The sequence below is a fragment of the Hyposmocoma kahamanoa genome, unplaced genomic scaffold (assembly GCF_003589595.1).
Source record: "Hyposmocoma kahamanoa isolate Upper Pololo Valley unplaced genomic scaffold, ASM358959v1 92, whole genome shotgun sequence".
NCBI classification, from domain to species: domain Eukaryota; kingdom Metazoa; phylum Arthropoda; class Insecta; order Lepidoptera; family Cosmopterigidae; genus Hyposmocoma; species Hyposmocoma kahamanoa.
In genome coordinates, this window is record NW_020654748.1 from 2,626,902 (window position 1) to 2,643,163 (window position 16,262).

General features: G+C 36.1%; 1 protein-coding gene across 1 annotated transcript in view; it reads right to left on the bottom strand.

The window, feature by feature from the left end:
• The window catches only part of LOC113236639 (probable serine/threonine-protein kinase DDB_G0282963), a 48,768-nt gene that overhangs the window by 2,806 nt on the left and 29,700 nt on the right, over window positions 1–16,262 (bottom strand). The window contains exons 4-5 of the mRNA XM_026472800.1: window positions 509–736; window positions 97–251 (exon numbers count right to left, since the gene is read on the bottom strand). Of these exons, the coding sequence (XP_026328585.1) occupies window positions 97–251; window positions 509–736 (383 nt within the window). The remainder of the gene's footprint in view (window positions 1–96; window positions 252–508; window positions 737–16,262) is intronic.

A 16,262-nucleotide genomic window follows, 5' to 3' on the forward strand; every position in this document is an offset into this window, starting at 1 on the left:
CTGAAAATGGTAAAAAAGGGAATGTTATAATTTTGTTACACAGCAAAAAATTGGTAGGTATATAAACAAAGCGTTTTAAGAGTTGGTACATTATACCTTGGAGTTGGTCTGCGTAGCGACACAGTGTAGATGCACCGCTTTGGAGTTAAACCACTCGGTAGGCGGAAACTGCGCAGAAAAGGTGCTCATCGCGCGCGTCTGTTTGCTGCGGCCGCTTCGTCTGAATAAGCGGGAGAGCAGGGACACTTTTTCTGAAATGAGAGAAAATGTATTCAGAACTAATTAGGCGAAACTGCTGACAAATATTGAACTTTCTTTGGAAATCAGAAAGACAATAAGAAGAATCTAAAAAGACAGTTTCCTAACAGGTAACAAAAACATCAAAGTGAATTGTAGATGGAGCATTGTAATAATAAAATCCTTCTAAAATGTCGTTTTAAAAACTACCAAGTACAAATTAATCTAAATTACTATCTGGTAGTAGATAAATCAGGCTAAAATGACTTACTAGGCGATGCAGATTCAACACTCGGTGGGTAATCGGTGGACGAAGACGAATCAGTCGTATTTGCGTGCTTGTGATGCAAGCTGCGGGTGGACGCACACCGTTGCAGATACTTGCTGCTGGAGCCGAAGATCCGAAGGGAGTGTCTTCGGTCCAGCGAACGTGGTGCCGGGAATGAAGCGCTTCGGCGTTTGTTTGGACGACCGTACAGAATTTTGTCGTTTGGGTTGCCTGGAAAAGAACAATACGTTTCATGGTGAGATTTGTAGATAATTGAAAATATTGGGTTTGGGACGTACTGAAGCTCAGTAAAGCTAATTGTTACTGTACTTAATCCGAAACAAATCTATGTCTGTTCAGCTGGTATTCTTAAGTTACGTATAAGACGATTATAAAGTATTGCAGTTAACTACTGGGCACGGGGAAAAAATATTTTACAAAATTCGTGCCATCTGCTTGGCTAAAATTAGCAGAATCATAATATGATTAATTGACAATTCATATTATGAATTTTCTTGCGAATTGTATTGTATCATATTATGATTGTGCCAATGCCACCTTTTTAGCCCTGCGCTATATGTAATAGCGATACGTATTCTATAAAAACTGTCACAGATATTATCTTTAGGTTTGAATCACTATACCTACATATAGGTAATGTAAGTAGCATTTTTTAATAAAATTTACTACCCAAAATCCTAAATGCGAAGAGAACATTTTTCATTCCTCAAATCTTTAATTAGTCACGCTGTTAATGGCATGTTTTGGCATGTAACGAAAATCCTGAAACATCCGAAGCTCCGAGCGCGTAAACGACGCACAAAGTTAATGCAGTTGTGCGCATAAATCAGCAGTGAACTTGACAGCAGTTCTCGTTTTGTAAACAGATTGAGATGGTATGCTAACGGCTTTTCCTTGCGATCTAATCCTGACTAATGCTTACTGCAGAATAATTTGTGTTTGTTTACTAATACATTTATGTGATCTTATTTATCGTTTAAATAAAGTTAACGCTTATAGCTACATATTAACTGCCTCTGTGGCCGAACGGTTACCATGCCGGACTGCCACGCAGAGGTCCCAGGTTCGATTCCCGGGCCGGGAGAAATGTTTGTATGGCTTACATTTATTTCTCTCGTGAGTTTGGGTGTAATTTGTGGTTGTCTATGTGTGTGTCCATGGCACCCGCGACACAGGGTTTCCCTAGTGCGGGGCTATGTTGAGTGTGTGCGTTATTATTATTATTATTATTATTATAGTATCGCATTGTGGGAACAAGTGTATAAGTTTTAGTTATTTGTTGTGTCATTTGAAAATATATACCTATAATTTTGTGCAAAACTAATCTCATGGTGTTGTATTATATGGGTGTAGTCAATCGAGCTGCGTTCCAAGTTGGCGTGCAGTCTGGCCCGAAGGTGTTTTCCGATCGCATTACAACTGCTTGCGATGATGTTGAAATACATCTTTTGTGACTATGGTAATAAAGGTAATGCCCTAACTCTTATAACTCAAATGTTATACACTAACAAAATATAACTATATCGCTGATTGAAATTTAAAAAAGAAGTGATTTAAGTGACCCTTTGTTAATTTTACTTGATCTTAGGTGACTAAGTTAATATTTATTTTTATTGAATATCATATTCATTTTTTTTTTGTGAAAATGCTTCACTAGTTTGTTATTATTATTGATACAAAGATCGAGCAAATGTCACGGGGTTCTCACAGATGGCGCTACGGCAAGAAACCGTTAAAAACCAAAAACAAAGATGTGCAACAAGCACATAAAGAAACTCGTAAGGTTGTGGTAACTCGTTCCGCAGCTCAGTTGGGAGAGCGGTTGTTTTTAGGTTTGGCGAAATCCCTGGTTTGAGTCTAATCGGATCGAAGGAATTTTTCTTTGTATTTATTCGATTTTTGAATCAATACTCGTTAAGTTAATTTTGCATTTGCAAGAACAAACTTATCTAAGTACTTAGACAGTTCAAAGTCAAAAGTTAGTATTCGTAACATCTCTATCGGACGAGATCAAAGCAAGAATTTCAGGAAAAATAACTGCGAACAGATTGTTTTGTTAGACTTAGAAGTTCAAACATGAAATTCAAGCTATTAATTTTATGGTATTATGGTTTAAGTTTCATAATCTACTTTGTATGTTGGGTTCTAAGATATGTTAAAGTAAACAAGTTGGTACTTAAACTACCTACTTAGGTATCTTCTTTATCGGAACATCAAAGAGTCGCGACTTAGAACAGTAAGCGTATTAAGATCTTAATCAAAATTATGTTCCAGTGCTATCTCGTACCTTCAATTTAGGGTTGTCACATGTTTAGTTACTTTGAATTATTGCAGAAAAGAAGAAGATTATATTAAGCAACAAAGTAAGTATGAATGTGTTGAGTATACGTGATAGCCGAAATAAAAACTCATTTTTCGAAATCAACCAGCGAGTTTAATTCCGTTGACGAACAGAATACTTACTTTAACCCATTAACGCCCAAATACAAATTAGCGTTAAAAATTGTAAAATTTTTTTATGAACCTTTACAAAATAGCCTAGTTATGAGAAAATTATGAAGAAAAAAAAGATTTTATTTTATTTTGTATGAAAAAAAATGCCGTCCTCAAATGGGGACAATGGGCTCAAGCGGTGTCAAAAAATTTGTAACAATATTTGTCGGTGCACAAAGACTTGACGCATTTTTTATATTGCCAACGCGCTTATTTGTGGCTCAACAGCTATTTTTGCACATCGTAACTGTTAAGCCAACTTCTGAGCGTAGTGATCAACACCAATGTTCTGTAGATTTAGCACCAAAGAAGCTGCTGGATGTAAACTTTGAGTATTTGTTTCTCCAATAGTGACGTGATGTAACCGTTTAACTGATGTAGCTGATTTAGCTTCGTATTATTGGTCAGGAGGTGTAAACGCCATGTATTAGCTAGTGCTAGGTGCAGCTTGTAGTGGAACAACACCACCAGTTTTTGCCTCGAATGGCAGTGCGATACAAAAAGATTGGTCAGCTTGATTTATCCTGCTGGTACGTTTTAAATCACGCAGGATACCCACGTCAGCTTTCTGTTTATTCACAGTGCTTTATCTTTTTACTTTCACCAGAGAAAGGACATTATCATAATCAGAGCTCATCGTGCAAATACTATTGTCAAGCCATGGAAAAAACAGAATTTGGTTGATTGGGTAAAATCGATAGTCAAAATTGGCACGGTTTTACTCTACATGTGTATTACAAATCTGGTCAAGTAGATATTTCTTAGTTTTTCCTTTGCAGACAGTTTCAGTTGTTCGATAACCAGTTTGCCGTAGATTATTAGATCTTGTTACATAAGAATAGTACTTCTACATTGGTGAACGCCCTCAGTTCCAGGGGAAATGCCCCCTAAATCTATCTCCACATCATGGTCTCTCTCATCCATTACAGCTTCAATAGCTTTCTGAAGCCCATAGTAATAATTGTGGCTGCCAAATACCTGTTGTGTCATTATTTCGTTGAAAATTACTTATAGATGAAAAACTAATAAACTACCCCATAAGCGCCCAATGGCCCCAATTGGGGACACCGTTATATACCACCGTCTGAAGTTGTCAAAACACTATTTAACTCAATTATATAATTTTTATTTTATAATATACGAATACATTTCAATAATATATGTAAAAAAAGAAATAAATTGTTGGTAATAACATACAGGAAAAACAACTAACTTTAGCGTTTCACGTGTGCGTAAGTTAACCCCATAAAAGGAACAGTCAAACTACTTTTATTTAATTCTAAACAATTTTTTTAAATAATAAAATTAAGATCCACTATTTTACTTTACATATACACTTTTGTAATGAGTATTAATAGTAATATAAAAAAATTACGGGTACTCAAAGTAGTATCCTCGATTGGGCACGGCGGGCGCAAATGGGTTAATAGGCACTTGAACGTTTTATGAATTTTTTAGCACTGCGAATTATTTTGGCAGTTATAGTATGGAACGGAAAACGGAATCGACCTTCTCTGTACGATTTGCAAAACTGATAAAACCTTACAGTATTTCTACTGGAAGGAAATAAATACCGTTCTTTAAAATTCACAACCCTGTTTAGAATCTCTTCGCCCATTAAAATACCGGTGTGCAAGTCCTGCACCGCTATTCCACATTACGAAAATAACCTGGAATGTGACACGTATAATTGTAGCACACCTCAGTACGCACCGTCTGAAAATTCTGAAATGCTTCTGATATTCTATGCAGTTTAAGTTAAATTTAATCGACGAACGTTATTTAAAAAAAATGTAAGCAATGCGTAAACTTAATTTTTATTTAAGTTTTTTTTCCTTATTTCTCTTTTCACTAATTTATTTCGATAGACAAAGATTCTAGCATACAACCTCTTCATATTATTAATATTTTTCCCTTGCTTACAAGTTTTATGTTTATTCATTCTATTCAAAAATATATAATATTCAAAAATATTATTTCATAAATAATGTCCACATTCCAGTGGAAATTTTCAAATTACATTGATAGTAATAATAATGTAACATTTTACGTAATAACCTACCTGTAACTTTCATTAAGAGTTATAATAACTCAGTTTATTAATAATGCATAATAAATTCAAAGTTTACAGTCACAGTTACGGCATTTATAGTCACATTATAACACGACTGGACAACATTGTACAGTGAGCGCCTTTAATTGTGATATATGTGTACCTATTTATCGACTCAGTAACTCTAAATCAAGATTATAACTGTAGTAACTGTCGGTTATGATTGTTTCACCGGAATTGCAATCACTATTTGCATAAGAATAGGAACTTGAAGCATATTGATTAAAAATATTTTTTAACTTCAAAAAAGGAGGAGGTTCTTCATTTGACTTTTTTTTTGTTTGTATGTTACGGGTTAACCCTTTTTGTAACGATTTTTGGAACGATTTTGATGATTTTCTTTTCTTGTTGGAAAAGGGGTATCTCAGCATTGGTCCCATTTAATTTTGAAGGAAATATTCCACCTCTAAGGGTCGTATTCCAGAACTCTACTCAATGCTCAAGTCAGGATTTGAGCCGACTTGAGTATGATTTCATGCACTGGAAATACGACCCTAATGGCAAGGACTTGAGTATGATTTTCAGTGCTCACTGCAATACTCAAGTCCTGACTTGAGTATTGAGTAGAGTTCTGGAATACGACCCTAAGAGTGGTAAACTAGGAGATGAATCCGGTTTCGCGCACTTTTTGGTAACCGATTATAATAAACTTGGCAAATAGATGTAATTCCACGAACTTTTGAGGTCGGTTTTTTTTAGTACTTCGTACTGAGATAACATGATACCAAATACCGGCATAAACAAGTCGTGCGCCTGGTGGTAAGTGACGCGTCTGTCCATAACACTGCACTGATGCTTTAAGATCTGAAGGGCACTGACACTGCGACCGTTACCCTAAGACATAAGTCCCAACCCTTCAAAACTGAAGCGCAGTATTGCTCACATTACTACTTGGCGGCAGAAATAGGAAAGGTGGCAGCACCTACTTCCTTGAAATAACTTTTTCACAAGGAACTCTGCTGCTACTAAAACTGCTATTAGTTTCTTTTTATAAATGTGACGCAGTCATGTGTATGTTGTAAAAGTTTAGAACACCAACATCGGTAAAACTATCTTCGAGAGTTTGGGTCTCTAAAAAAAATGTTGCTCCCACTGACCTTCCAAAAAAGTCGCTCCTGATCACATTATAAAGATAAAATTTATTGCGCGATAAAGTAACAATCGGCGTTTGTTTGTTGTCTTGACGTGACGTTTTAACGCGATGGCCAATAAAAACATGAGGCGACTGCCGAATTGGATTGTAGAGGTTGAGTTTTAAAATACTTTTTAAGGGGAACCTTGGTGGTACTTAAATAATTTGTTAATAAACAGTCTGAAAAGACTGACGTGATTGGAAGAAGCGAAAGTTGTTGGGTTAACGGGTGCAATCGGTCATTCTCGGACTAGTGTTCACTATCTAATTTTCGTGGCAATTTTTAGGTATTATTTAAGTGTTCGATTTTTTATCACGCAATATTATTTAATATTCGAGTATTGTATCGTGAAATATTATTCAATAATAATTACACCATAATATACTTGAATATTTAAATAATGAAAATTGCCACGGAAATTAGGTAGTGAACACTAGTCCGAGAATGACCGCTATATTATCTCTACTACGAATACACAGTGGCTGTAGTCGCTAGAGGTGAAAAGAAAATCTTTCATAGGGCGGTGAAAAATGCCTATACATGTGACGTGCTAGTGGATAACGACCGATTGGTCGGCCCAAATACCGATGAAGGAACAAGTGGTGAAAGACCCTCGCGTCCTGCACACAGAGAACTGGAGAGACGCACAAAGCAGGGAGCGCTGCGCCGACTCATATTGGAGACCGAGGCCCACTTCGGGTCGCTAGCAATCGTGTAAAATGGTTTTACAGATTCTACACAAACTCTAAATTCTATAGCTCCCCACAAGCGGTCACATAAGAAGCAACATTTTGTCTACAAACATTTTACATAATATTTTGTAACGGTATTTAAAAAAAATACAATTTGGACTACTTTTAAACTATTTATATATAACATATGAGCCGCACATGATTCTTCATACATGGAGGGTAATAAATATCTTTGAAACACCACGGAAGTAACCTTGTTTGATTTCGCTTTGGTCTACAGGAAGAGAAAATAATAATTCCCTAATTGAAAGCGTTGATAATTTTTGCGCCCTAACTGACATCCAATACAATGCCTATTTAAGAAATAGTTATGTTACTAAAATACACTTTCCGTCTAAGTTAAACAGCTAAGTTGTACAGTAATTTTTTGACAAAGCAATATATATCGTGTTATGTGTATGGTCTTCCATTGTTGTCCACATTGTTAAAGGTAAGAAACTAATATAGAAACTATATACATATTAAAAATTATTGGTGTGCCCGCAAGTAACTGATAGTATTCATAACGTGTCGTACGACACTAATGGCATGGCGACCGAAAAGATCATCTAGTACATTGACTTACAAATTGTAAGTCAATGATCTAGTATCTCTAGATTCGCAAGCCAAAGTGGCGTGGCGTAAAAATCTTCGTTCGTAAAGTCGAGGCAAAACCAAAAACAATTATTTTAACAAAAACTTTTTTCCATTAAAGTTCTTAGTGACAGGTTACTACGCGTTTATTAATGAATATAATGTTTCTAAGTGGTGGTATATGCGCGCTTAGTAGTATTATTTTGGTAATACGTGGAAAATTTTAGGCAAGCCGGTGGAGATCGAGTTTAAGGACTCCTCACCACTGCAAGCCATATAGAAATTCTAGATGATCGGTGACGTTTTTGGTAAAAAAGTAATTGAAATATATTGTTGAAGGAGATAAATAGCAATAACTAACAATGGGTAAGTAACTTGTTCTGATCTGAGCCTTACAAGTGCGATGATTGCAACAACGAGCACAACGATTGTAATAACAAGTACAATGATTGCAGCGACAATTTTAAGTAATGTATTTAATCATCATGTTGTGATTGGTTATATTAAGAGTCTTGGTAGACTCACTTAATAAAGTGATTTTAACCTTTAGTGTAATTTTTCTTTCCGTGTGTTGTTATTTTCTTATTCTATGTAAATGTTGTGTCATATGAATTGTACCAACTAGTGTCTGACTTGCTTCCAAGCTGTACCATATTTGTGTCTGTTAGTTAATAATGTATTTGTGCTGAATAAATGTTTTAGCTTCCTGTGTATGAAATACGATTAATGATTGAAAAGTTCCGTTAAAATAAATGTACTGAAGGTTTATTTTTTGTACGTTACGCGATAACTCCGACATTTGTGAACGGATTTTGATGATTCTTCTTTTGTTGGAAAGGGGATACCTCATTAGTCGGTCAATTCAAATTTAAAGAAAATATTCCAACTTTAAGGGTTAAAACACATTGCTAGGAAGTGCACAATCACAAACAACTTATGGTCACACAATGGTAAACGCCGGAGGGGTCACTGTCTCACAAAATTGTCCGACCAAGTTTGTGCGGCTATCGGCATAGGTCTCCATGATGCGCTACACTATGCCAAAGACCGCCACAGATGGCACAGCGTTGTCATGCGGAATTTGTTTCCGCGAGGGAGTCACGACCCTCAGTAATGAGGTATTCGACGCTAGGAGGAGGTGAAGGGTGAAAAATTAGGGGATGAATCTGGTTTATTGGATTTCACCTACCTTCCGTTAACTGATTTCAACAAAACTTGGCAAGTACATGTAATGAATATAGCGAATAAGCAAACTTTTGGGGTTAGTTTTTTAACGAAATTTTTTAATAATTAAAATAAGAAATTCGTGACTTCTCTACGATTGGACGTAGTCAAAACAAAAAGGATCCAATGCACATCCAGTCACTTTCGAGGTATGGCAGTTTGAAGTTTAAAAGTGTTTCTCATTCTTGTTTTATTTTCAAAACTTATAAAGTCATGTAACTCCAGAGATATTTATTTATATCTATATGTTGTGGATTTTTTTGCTGATCTAAGAGGTTAGACTTTAGGCAACGTTTGGTACATATAAGTCAGTTTTTGATAATTTTGTGCATTGCATCCTTTTTGCTTAACTACGGCCAATTGAATGGGTGCTATGAGCTACTTTCCGATGATTCTTTAACACGCAAAGTATAAAATTCTTTATTGTATACTGTATCTCCTCAAATTGTCAGTTCCAAATGTTATAATTAATTAAGTTTATTAAATGGCAGGATGTTTTACCACCAATTTGACATTCAATTATTTTTTGTGAAATTACTCCACTAGGAAATGAAACTATTTTTCCGCATTTAAATCGCGTATATTTGTTTTTTCAAACAAACCGACTTTTCGGGCCTTTTACAGGTCCCATGGTCACGGTTGACTGTGGTGGTACAGTCTTCAACCAGTTATGTCTAATATTGATGCAAACCACCCTATTTTTTCACTATAGTTACAATAGTTATTAATTAAATACCTTATTTTTAATTTTACAAAGAAAACATTCCAATTTACGCTACATTAAGTTTTACAAATTATTTTATTGAATTAATTTTTATGAAGTTCAATTTATTATTAATTAATAATAGAAATTAGAATAAACTAAAACATTAATTAGTACTGCAGTCTGTTTGGGATTTTTCATTAGAGGAAATACTGGATCCCAAACTGGTGGTACGGAGAAACCATCTTCCCTGTTGAAATTAGGATGTTTTTTAATTTCAATGGCCTCTGGCAGCATCCTGGGTAGATAACGGACTTCTTTTGCAAGGATCTGGGGTTTGTCAAACTTCATTGAATGTGTAGGTTTATCCATGACATGCTCGCAGACTGCAGACTTGTTTACGCGATGTTTACTTTGACGCGGGTACAAATATAATATAAATACATATAATACAAATAATAATATAATACTCCACTAGTTTGTTATAAATTATTAGTAATGCAAAGATCGAACACCTAGAAAAAACCCTTCGATCCGGTTGAATTTGAACCAACGTCTTCTAGCAAAGAAGACAAACCTAAAGAAATAAAGAAATTGATTTCCCACACGTGGCGCTAAGGCAAGTCTGCCACAAGCACATACAAAAGTTTACAAGGTCCGCTGGCTCGTTAGTATCAGCCACGGTTTGCTAGAAGGCGTTGGTTCGAATCCAGCCAGATCGAAGGAATTTTTTCTAAGTATTCGATCTTTATATTAGTAAATTGTTCCAAAAGTTAGTAAAGTCGAACATGTGGCTGTATGTTCTTGCAACATTTTAATTAAATAGGCTACCTATAATTATATTCAATAGTCATAAATGAAAACATCTTAAATCATTACTAAAATAGAGTTAAATTAATATTTCCTGTGATCTCTAAGGTGCATCGAGTAATTGCATGCACGTTGCATTCCATCGTCTGACCTATTTCGGCGCTCCAGCGGAGTCAATGTTAAAAATAGGAAATATATTTTATTTATGTCGAGTATTGATTTCCTTGTTAGAACGCGTTTGGTACAGTTTGTTTTTTAATGGTACATATTAATCTTAGGAAGATAGAGATATTGTTTCGCGTGTTATTTTTAAGACTTTTCCATCTATGTAACATTATGGTAAATGCAATAAAATAATAATAATAATAATAATAGCATAATAAAATAATTTAGTAGCAGAAGAGCTCCTTGTGAAAGAGTTCGTCCAGGAGAGTGGGAAGGAGAGCTATGGCTCTCCAGCTGCCGACATAGGTGGGCAACGGGTGGCGAAAGCCCCGGTGACATGGGGTCCATAAGCGGCAGACTCAGGGGAGTCTGTCGCTCGTTACTGGTGGACTCGAGACGGCGGCGTAAGTGTTCCAAGTCTGCCTCTCAAGATTGCTGACGGGGAGACAAGAACTCTCCCCGAGATGGGGTTCGGCGCTGTTGGACCAATCACCGTCGGAGTCGCGGAAGAATGCGCAAGTGTTCCCTTGATTTCGGCACATGGTGAGTAGATAGAACACCGTCAGGTTTTAATCGGTAGGAGTCCGACATAACCCTTCGACCTCCCCGGGCGCAGGGTATCCATGAGGATTTCCTGACGTTAAAAAAAAGGGTAGTACTGCCACCTTACCTATTTCTGCCGCCAAGCAGTGATGTCAACATTACTGTGGTCCGGCTTTGATGGGTAAGGGTGCTGGTGAAATTACAGGCACATGTGACATATCAATTTATGTCTCTGGGTGACGGGCGCAGTGGCAGTACCCCTCACATCTTCGTGATTTAAAGCTGTGAGTAGCGCTGCAACTGTTATGAACAGGCATGTCGCTAACCATCAGGCGCATGACTTTTTCGTCACTTGGTATCCTCTTTATTCTTTTTTGTTATCTTTAAAATAAGTTATTTTTGATACAAAATTTCTTCTTCTTCGCCTTCGACTCCAGACAAGTGAAAATAACAAATCCGCACGTGTATCAAACGACGTTTTTTAATACATTTGCGATGAAACTACATTGAAAGTAAAATAAAACAGTATTAAAAAAACTCATTTTATTTCTTTGTCTGATAAAAATTCAGAGTACAATGGCAACTGTTGCCAGTATTCAGACACATTAAAATTACTATTTTAGTGGCGCGGCGCGCAGCGGTCTCGCGTAATACTCATCTCCGGTCATTGTTAATACTCAATCAGCCATCTTTATGGAAAATATTTTGGTATTTTTAAATTTAACCCGTTGTTTTATAAAACACCTATGCAATTTAAACAAATAAGATATTTATAAGTAAATATAAGTTTTAATGACGAATTACTTACGTCACAAAGCACATAAATATTAAATAAATATACAACTTCTTTAGTTCTACGTTTAAGACTTGAAACAACAGTAAATTAAAAAGAATGGAAAAGTAAAAAGCAGTAGTGCGAAAAATCCAACTCTCGGCACGATTTGTAGTACGAAAAATACCACGTTTTGAGCAACTGTATTAAAAAAGTATTTTAACAATGTAATCATGACATGAATGATGCAAGCGAAAGATAAAAGCTTTACGACATTTCACACAATAATATTGTTAGTAAGAAACGATGGTTAATGTTAACATTTTGCATTTCAATACATCAAAAACTGACTTAGTACCTCAAACACGTCGAAAATGGGAATTATAATTCCAAGCAAGCGTCTGTTCGTAAATAAAAATACCATTTTTTGCAAAGAAACAATGCACTAGTAATCAGAAATAAATACAGTTACGTAGAAGTACACGGACTACAGATTTCAATATCAGAAATTCAGTTCAACTGGTAAGTAAGTACCTACTAGATACTAATATAGATTTTAAGGTTTTTGTGGTAATTCACTAAATGATTATCACTAATGACAGGTTTCTTACCACGGCATGAGTTATTTATATTATCCCGATATTTCGGAGGTATATTCAGGATACTTGCTCCGTTCCGAAACATGTGGTAAATAAAAGGAACGCTAGAAGATAAATTTATTAGTCAAAAAATTTAAACAATTAATCAGCTCTGGCGTCAGTTATCCACATATAAAGGATTGTGGAGAACTGTATGACTATCTTAGGGAAAGGCCAATGAGAATCGTGTGTTATATGACAGTCGCGTTAACCTAAGTGCGTTTGCGACTACATTCGTTCCGAATTCGAGAAATAACGGTACGAAATGTCACAGGGATCATTTTATCTCTAAGTGCACAAGCTATACTCGTATTATCTCGGATTTGAATCGGACTTAGTGCATAAGCGACACCCGAAATGGGTCCGAGTTTTCTAGATTTGTATAGTCCCGAATTCGGAACTTCGAATATTGGAATCGGATGCATTGAACAATCGCGCTAACGATTTGACTTACCGCCTCTCAAGTACAGGGTCGTGGATGCGAAACTTTGTTTGTACCTCTGAGTTTTCGGAATTTATGTGCAAAATTTAATTTGAAATTTACCACGAGCTTTTTGGTGAGTGAACCTGTACACATCTTCAAAGGAATTAAATGATGTTGTGAACTAACTACAGCCCAAGACCGCTCATTGTGAGAGGAGGCCTGTGCCCGGCAATGGGATTATAAGATTATTTTTATAATTATTGTCATGTGACACTTATGCATGTGCCCAATGGTGAGCGACCCTATGCTATAAAAAAAACATATAAAACTCTGAAACATAAGATGCTCATTATCCCAACCTAAGAATGATCACGCTATAGAAAATCAAACGACATCCTTTCCTTTCAAGTCCAAATATTAAAAGAAGTATAATGTTACTCTAATTTTCATCAAAGAGGCAATCTCTACTGTTTAAAGTAAAGGAAGCTATATCGACTTTAGAAATGTTTTGGGTGAATAATGTCCATCTGTTAATCATTAATCTCCTTCAAACGATTTCGAAGTTTCCGACGGAGATGACATTGCCTTGTAGGTTATTTTTAAGTACTGGCTATTCCTTTTTATTTATATTATAGTTAAATTATAGTTCCCGGTGCACTTTCTTTTTACAAAACCATTTGTACGTTAACAGACCCAAGAGCTGGCCGCTACCTTGCCCAACTTTTTTCTTTTTAATAATATTAAGAGGGAGCAGAGGAAAAAATCCTAATATTCGATTTGATTTTAGAGGGGTATATCCACTTTAAAGTTAAAAATAAAATATTGTATGAGTAACTACACGATATATTCAAGCATAGACATTAATCAGAAACATAAAACAATAAAGTTTCCTCGACAGATAAAAAATTACGAAATGACCTCTAATGTTCACATTTTTTCGATTTATCCTCGAAATGCTACAGGTTATTAGGACAAAAATTAGATAATTAATTATATTTATGCATGATCGACAACTGTCACTACGGATTTTTTTTAATTCCTTTAGTTTTAGAGTTATTCCGCTAAAACGAATTTGGTACTTTTAATGCGCAAAATTCAACATCTCCTGTCGCATGTCACGCGAACTTCAGGCATATATTTGTTTCACAAATTTGGGCGGAGCCAACGTCAACACTTTTTTGGCTTGCTCCCTCTTAAGTGACGGGACGAACAAGTCATGCGCCTGATGGTAAGCTACACGCCTGTCCATTACGGCAGCAGTGCCACTCAGAGCTTCAAATCGCAAGGATCTTAAGAGCACCGCCACCGCGCCCGTAACCCTGAGACAAGTTGACAAGTACCATGTACCTAAAAATTTCACCAGCACGCTTACCTTTCAAAACCGGAACACAGTAAAGCTGACATTACAGCTTGGCGGCAGAAATAGGTAAGGTGGCAGTACTTCCTTGGACGAACTCTTTCAAAAGGAGTTCTTCTGCTAATAAGGAGCTCTAGTACTATCTTTAATTTTTGTAATTGATATAATTTACAATAAATAAATGTAAACCTCTAAAATTTTTTAAATACTATTTTCGAAGATATAACAAAAAAATACTCGTATAACAAGCGGTTACTAACACCAGTCTTTAGACTATTTCCAAGATCAAACGTAACCAATTATAACAAACGTTTCAAATTCATAATTGATGCTATAAAATTTGTACATCTCAACTTTAGTCGTACTATGCGTGTCTATTCAATAAATTAGCCTAAAGGTAGTTGCACTCATATGTCGTCGTTTTTCTATACTATAACTGGATAAAATACGATGTGCTTTGTGTAAAACATAGTAACGGTTTTTCAGAGTAAACTACTTGTTGAAGTCTACCTAGTGAAGACTAGGGCTGCACATTACCATTCGATTTTCATGAAGATCGATTGAAGTGTATACGATTTTTTGTATCGATTCATTTCAATGCAATTTTTAAGTAAATCAATGAATCATCTAGATCGTATGCCTAATTTGAGTAAAACAGTCTCTTTCTGAACGCCTATTTTATATTGTCCTGTAAGAAAAGCATTTTGACAACATCCAAATACAATAAGTCTACAATTTTTGGCGATTGGGATTTCTTAGCCGTCTGGGATGGCTCTGCTAAATACCAATTGGCCACCTTGGATTAAATCGACAAGCGTGCCAAAAGGCTTATAGGTGACTCGGAATTACTTGAGGCGAAGCTGCAGAGAGAAGGAGAGTGTGCGATGGAACTGCATAATTTGATTCCGCCTTTCCCTCATTCGGGGAGTAGACGTGGGCTGGGATTCCATCCCTATATTGTGGATATTTCCAGGATTCGCACAAAGCGTTTTACTTCCATATTTAGATGGCGAGCGGCTAGACAGTGGAATTATTCCTTAAACGCTATAACTTGGACCTTTTCAAGGCGAGAGTGAATAGGCATTAATTAGGTGTGCATGCTACATTGTCGGCCTCATCATCACTTTCCATCAGGTGAGATGGAGGTCAAACGCGCACTTATTATATCATAAAAAAAGGAAAAGTTAAAAGAGCTTATTAACTTTCTTAGCTATTTAGTATAATTGATAATATTTCATCAAATACCTGACAAAATATTTTATCAATGAACTCATGAATTCTGTTGATGACCTTCAGGTTATGGTGATCATTAGATTGCTTTGTTTTTCGCGTGTCAAAATGCCTTCCTAAATTATGTATCTGTGGTTTGAAATAAAAAAGATCTAATCATATCGTACTAATGACGGAAACCAACCAGGAAATCGTTGTGATTGATAGGATCGCAAAAAAGCGTTTTGTCGTCATATGACGTGACAATGTATTGTGATAAAAGGTTGAATTTTGGAATACCACACTCACTAAATTATAATAATAAAATAATATTATAGGGATAATTGTTCTCCTTTTTGAAAGAATTACGTAGTAGTACGTAGTATTAGTATTTCATTAGTACTTACTAGGTACTGCCACCATACCTATTTCTGCAAGTGGTAATATTAGCATTACTACGTTCTTGTTTTGAAGGTCAAGTTGGCTGGTGAAATTACAGAGGGACTTGTCCACTTATGTTTCAGAGTGTCGGGCGCAGTGGTAGTGCCCTTCAGATCTTTGCGGTTTAAAGCTCTGAGTGGCACTGCAATTGTTATGAACAGGCGTGTTGCTTTAACGCCAGGCCTACGACTAATTATTAATACAAAGATCGAGCACTGAAAAAAATCCTTCGTTCCGGCCGGATTCGAACCGACGTCTTCTAGCAAAACGTGGCCAGACGCTATGCCAAGTAAGCCACGGAAGTAACCAGTGAACCTCACGATTTTTTCTATATGTTTGTTGTCGGATCTTTCTATCTGGTTTTTAACGACTTTTTAGCCGTAGTG